General features: G+C 38.6%; 1 protein-coding gene across 1 annotated transcript in view; it reads right to left on the bottom strand.

Moving 5' to 3' along the window:
* Nucleotides 1-3,194: 3,194 nt before the first annotated feature.
* Nucleotides 3,195-5,931, bottom strand: part of LOC100948016 (adhesion G protein-coupled receptor E2) — a gene marked incomplete at its 5' end in the record, with an annotated part of 28,818 nt that continues 26,081 nt past the window's right edge. The window contains 4 exon segments of the mRNA XM_003804111.3: nt 3,195-3,299; nt 3,486-3,596; nt 3,682-3,850; nt 5,616-5,707. Of these exon segments, the coding sequence (XP_003804159.3) occupies nt 3,195-3,299; nt 3,486-3,596; nt 3,682-3,850; nt 5,616-5,707 (477 nt within the window).

Below are 5,931 nucleotides of genomic sequence, written 5' to 3'. Positions count from 1 at the left end.
AAAAAAAAAAAAAAATACAGTTCTTTATAGAGTTACTATCTATTATACATAAAGAGAATCAGCTATGCTTCCAAATATCTTTGATAAGTGGCTGTATTCATATCATAAAACTATATACACTGTACAGTGATGCCTGTTTCTTGCAACCAAACCAACCCTAAATTCAGGTTTTGACAATTAGATGGAATTTTATTCTTGTATTATTACTTTGCTTGATTACTGGTAAGGATAGCCATTGTCTGTATTTATTGGCCTTTGGCCTTTTGTCTTTCTTTTCCTAGGATTTATTTATTCATCCATTTGAATAATTTTTCTAGTTTTTTGCTTTTTTTATTAGTGATTTTTAGGAATTCTTTCTGGCTTCTTTTTTTTAATTTAATTTTTAATTTTTTGGAGATAGGGTCTTGCTCTATCACCCAGGCTAGTGTGCAGTAATGTCATCATAGCTCACAGCGGCCTTGAACTCCTGAACTCAAGGAATCCTCCTGCCTCAGCATACTGAGTATCTGGGGCTACAAGAGAGCATTGCCACACTCAAATACTTTTTCTATTTTTTGCAGAAAGGGGAGTCTCACTCTTGCTCAGGCTGCTCTTGAACTCCTGGCCTCAAGTGATCCTCCTGTTTGAAAGGATTTCAAACATGAGCCACTATGCCTGGCTGGAGTTCTTTTTAACTTCTAAGTTTATGCTCTTTGTTTTAAACCTTTGCAAGGTAATGTAAATATTTTAATTAATTGACTTCAAACTTTGTTTATGGTGTTGTGTGACACTTAGAGGCTTTAAAGATTTTTTTGAAACAATGCATGTCATTTTTAAGTTATATTGCTTTTGCTGTTTGGTTCCTTTTTTTTTTTTTAAATTCTGGGTTAATATGAGGTTTCATTTTTTGGAGGTAATAGTTCCTGGCATCACATATATTTCTGTTTCTTAATAATTTTATTTTTATTTTTAGGCTGACAGTTCATCCACCTTTATTTGTGCATCATTAAGGTTTTGTAGTCACGTAGAATTTCTCCCACTGTGTATTAGCTGTGTATACACAGTGGGAAGGGCATTTGGGTGGACCATTTAGGAGTTCTGCAGGTCATTTTCTTTGATAACAAATTTTTTGTACATTCCTGGCCTGAGATTAGAAACTATCTGTATCTTGGTGTGAAGATGAAACAAGATGATGCTTATGTTAATTAAATGGTTTACATTTCAGTTGCCTAATGGTGGAGATTTGATTTATAGGAATCTTTCAGTCTCTAAGTCAACTCTAGCTGCAGGGATTACTTCATCTTCTCCACCACCCCAAAAGGTCTGTGAAGGCAGGACCTGTGTGTCGGTCTTGATCTATGCCTTGGACGTGGGGAGTAAGCAACATTTTTTGAATGAGTAATTAAATTCATGGAAATAGAGAACAAGGAAATAAAGAAATGCAGATCATGATGTGAACATTCCAGTTTTTTTGGATGCTGTTGGCTTGAAAGTCCTTTTAGGCTTATTGAATTTTAGGATCTGGAAGCCTTCATAGAAAGGAGTGGACATAGGAAAGGGCTAAACCCAAAGTAACTGAGAAGTTGGGCCACAGTGGGGAATTTGCTGAGAGTTTGCAAAGAACACTGTACGGGAGAGAAAAATTCAATTTTCTTTTCTTTTTTTTTTTTATTAAATGATAGCTGTATACATTAATGCAAACATGGGGTACAGTGAAGAGTTTTCATATACAATTTGAAATACTTTCATCAAGCTGGTTAACATAGACTTTATGTCATTTACTTAGTTATTGTGTTAAAACATTTACACTCTAGTTCTAGAAAAGTTCACTTGTACCCTTGTTAGACAGACCATATAGGTGATCTGGAAAATGTTCTTCTTAGCAAAGTATCACAAGAATGGAAGAAAAAGTATCCAATGTACACAGCCCTATTATGAAACTAATTTATAGCTCTCAAATGAAAGCTACAACTTAATTCTAGCCTAGGAATATGGGGAGGGGGTGGGGAAGGAGAGAGGAGAAGGGTGGCTGGGTGGTGGGAGGGTAATTGGAAAAATTCAATTTTCTATAGGAATCAAATATCACGCATGGCCTCCATGACTTCCTTAACATTGCTGACACGATGAATTTCTTGAGACATATACAATAGTCTTTCCCTCCTGCTTATACTTCATAGAAGTTCAAATTTTCCATGAGAAAAGGAGAATATATAGTTGAGATCTTTCTAATGAACCTGAAACAATAATTTTTTAGAAATGATATATAAGACTGTAGAAAGATAATATGCAAGTTATATTTTAAAAAGAAATTAAAAATTTGTTAAATAAGTAGATTTTAGATGCCTGTGCCACAAAGATAACTATGTGAAAGGATAGATATAATAATTTGCTTCACACACATATATAGCCATTTTATTATATATAAATCCTATATATATATCCCGTGACATCATGTTATAAACCTTAAATGTACACAATATAATTATTATAAAAAAATTATCCTAGCACAGAGGCTTATGCCTGTAATCTTAGCATTTTGAGAGGCGAAGGTGGAAGGATAACTTGAGCCAAGGAAGTCAAACCAGCCTGGGCAACACACTGAAACCTCATTTCTACCCAAAATAGAAAAAATAGACAAATGTGAGGCCTGACACCTGTGGTTCCAACTACTCAGGAGGCTGAGGTGGGAGGATCGCTTGAGTCCAGGAGTTGGATGCTGCAGTAAGCTGTGATCATGCCATTGTACTCTAATCTGGGTGATAGAGAAAGACTCTATCTCAAAAAAAAAAAAAAAAAGAAAGTAAAAAAAAAAAATCTTGCTGAGTAAAGCATCCTGGTATATGTCCCAGAAACCGAAGTAGTCTTACTTTCCTCATTTGTCATATTGGAGTGTAATTATACATAGAGTCCAGAGAAGAGGTGAGAAAATAGAGCTAAAAGGTCTTTAGAAGTCTAAACTAATAAATGTCAGTTATTACTTAAAATTGCCAAGAGTTGTATGATGTTATCACTGTTTGTTCTTCCTGGTTTTACAAGGGGTAGAGAGTGCTTACCAGAGGCACTATGTATTACCCATTGGTAGGCCTGTTAAGAAAACCTAATTTCTAGATAGCGCTTATTTGTTTAGTTTATAAAATACATAGCATTTCCCTGATTTTGCCCATTTTTAGTGGTGCTGAAAGATTATGAGATTGAGTTGTATCTAGAGAAAAAAGCTAAAATAATTTATCTCTGAGAAGAATGTACATCACTGCTTCATTTATCAACCATTCATGGCACATAGTAGGAATAGTTGTGAGACTTAAGATGAGCACAGTTCCCTAGGGAGTAAAAGGAAAGGGTTTTTAAAGAGCATACATTGAACCTGAGATGTTGCTAATGGTTAATGAGTCCAAGAGCCATCCCAGCAGACGCCATCCTGGATACACCCTGGTTACCCAGTGGGACAGGTTGTATGCTGCTGTGGATCAGTAGTGAAGTGCTCAGAGAGCAATGCGTGATCTTACCGTGCTGGGTTAGGACGTGTCAGAAATAGCCCTGCTGGAGAGTGTGTATGTCTCAGCTTCAGGTCTCAATTTCCTCATCTTTTTGAACCATGTCCTGTACTGCTCCCGGACCTGCAGAGGCAACATATGTTCTGAGTCAGCTCACTGAGAGCGGTGAGTATGGGAAGGGTCCTGGGTGGGAGGAGGGGAATGGTACCTGCTGGCTGAGGAGGCAGTAGACCAGGAAGATGAAGACACCCTGCAGCGTGTTGATGATGGTGAAGAGGTAGGCCATCACCTGGGCCACTGGACCCACCTGCAGAATGCCCAGACACCATGTGCAGCCCAGGATGAAGAGCTGAGCTGTTGCTTTAAATGTCAGCATTCTGGGTTGGGTGAGAAAGGAGGCAGGTGATACACACAGAGGAGCAGAATCAAGGCTGTCCTTAGGTCTCTCCATGGGTGCCCCTTCTCTTGCCTGTAGGTGATTTCTGAGACTGATTATGATCAGCTTAGATATTTGCTATCTATGATACCCCACAATCAAAATGCCACGTGAGTCCAGGGTGGCATTTTGACTTGGATCAAGGACAGTGACACTTCATAGTTCACATTTCAAAAATGTTATGATGCTCCATGAAGATCCCTAATTTCATTTAAGCAACATTACTGAGGGTGTAATGTGTGCCTGGCTGTGTGTTGGAGCATGGGCATTATATATACTAATAACAAAGAGAAGATTTTTATTTTCATAAGGTTCACAGTCTCTTTAAATGAGTAACACAACCAAAGAATAACATGTGAAATTTGGAAAGGTTAATGCCCTTTCGCCAAGCCAAAAGCGTGCCTGCAGGAAAGGGCTGCTCAAACCTCCATGAGGATTTGATGCTGACTTGGGGTTTTCCAGAGGGAAGATTGGTTGAGGGGTGAGAGGGAGCCTGGACTGAGGGTAGGATATGTAAGTGCAGACTGTGTGGTAGGAACAGTCATGAAACCATAAATATCCTTTGCACTTTTGTCATAGGACTGCTGATGAAAGTCCAAAGAATATTGATTTTTTACCTTTTGTTTTTTAACTGAAGCATAATATTTGTACATATGTATGGGGTACATGTGAGATTTTGTTACATGTGTAGAGTGTGCAATGATCAAGTCAGGGCATTTGGGGTATCCATCACCTGGAGTGTCTGTTGTTCCTATGTGTTGGCAACATTCCAAGTCTTCTCCTCTAGGTATTTTGAAATACACACTACATTATTGGTACCCACAGTCACCTGACTCTGCTATCAAATATTAGAACTTATTCTTTCTGTGTAATTGTATATTTGCACCTATGAACCAACTACTCTTCATCCTTCTAGCCCCCACTCTCATACACTTTCAAGCCTCCGGTATTTATCATTCTATTGTCTAACTCTATGAGATCAGTTCTTTTTTTCTTTTTTCTTTTTTTGAGGCAGGATCTAATTCTGTCACCAGGGCTGGAGTACAGTGGTGTCATCAAAGCTCACCACAACCTCAAGCTCCTGGGATCAAGGAATCTTCCTGCCTCAGCCTCCTGAGTAGCTGGGGCTACAGATGCAGGACACCATGCTCAGCCAATTTTTCTACTTTTTGTGGAGATGGGAGTCTTGCTCTGTCTCAGGCTGGTCTTGAGCACTCACCATTAAACAATTCTCCTTCCTTGGCCACCCAGAGTGCTGGGATTACAGGTGTGAGCCACAGCTCCTGGCCAAGAGCAACTTTTTAATGCTGCCATATGAGTGAGAACATGTGATATTTATCTTCATGTGCCTGGCTTATTTCACTTAACATAATGACCTTCATTCCATCTATGTTGCTGCAAATGACATGATTTCATACTGTTAAGTGGAAAAATAGTATTTCATTGTGTATATGTAGCACTTATTAACTAATATCAATTTTTCCTATTGCTGAGGGATTCATAAACTAGGTTTAGAGGTGCATCGAATATTTTGCATGGGATGTAGCAGCAGACCACTGGACTTGAGTCAGTTGTCATGGAAGGATGACCACATCTGTTTACTCTAGAAGACCCTGAGAAGCAACATGAGGGGCTGTTGAGACACACTGCTATACTTTTGGGAACCATACATGTCTGCGTAGTTATCACTCTCTTCTCCAACTTGCCTTGTATTCTGAATGGTAGACACTTCACTGTTGAGAGAGGATAGTCTGTTTCTCAAAATGCAGAGGGTTATCAAAAAGAAAGCCAAATTTACCTTGGGAAAACCACAAAACATTTATTGAACAAAATTTAATATTGTTATCTCCTCACCCTATTCTGTCCATTATACCTCTAAGTAGTTTCTCATTAAGTAACAATGTTAGAATTTGAGCTGGTTAGAATACCCAAGCTAACCCAACCCAAGACCACCCAGGGACATTTTTATTCTTGTCACCATACTTAGAATCCTGCTAATAATCCTCAGCTGGGCAGCAGGAA

This window comes from Otolemur garnettii, unplaced genomic scaffold (assembly GCF_000181295.1).
Source record: "Otolemur garnettii isolate 467f Iridium unplaced genomic scaffold, OtoGar3 scaffold00127, whole genome shotgun sequence".
NCBI classification, from domain to species: Eukaryota; Metazoa; Chordata; class Mammalia; order Primates; family Galagidae; genus Otolemur; species Otolemur garnettii.
The sequence above is the reverse complement of the archived record's forward strand: the minus strand, read 5'-3'. Positions and strand labels throughout refer to the sequence as shown.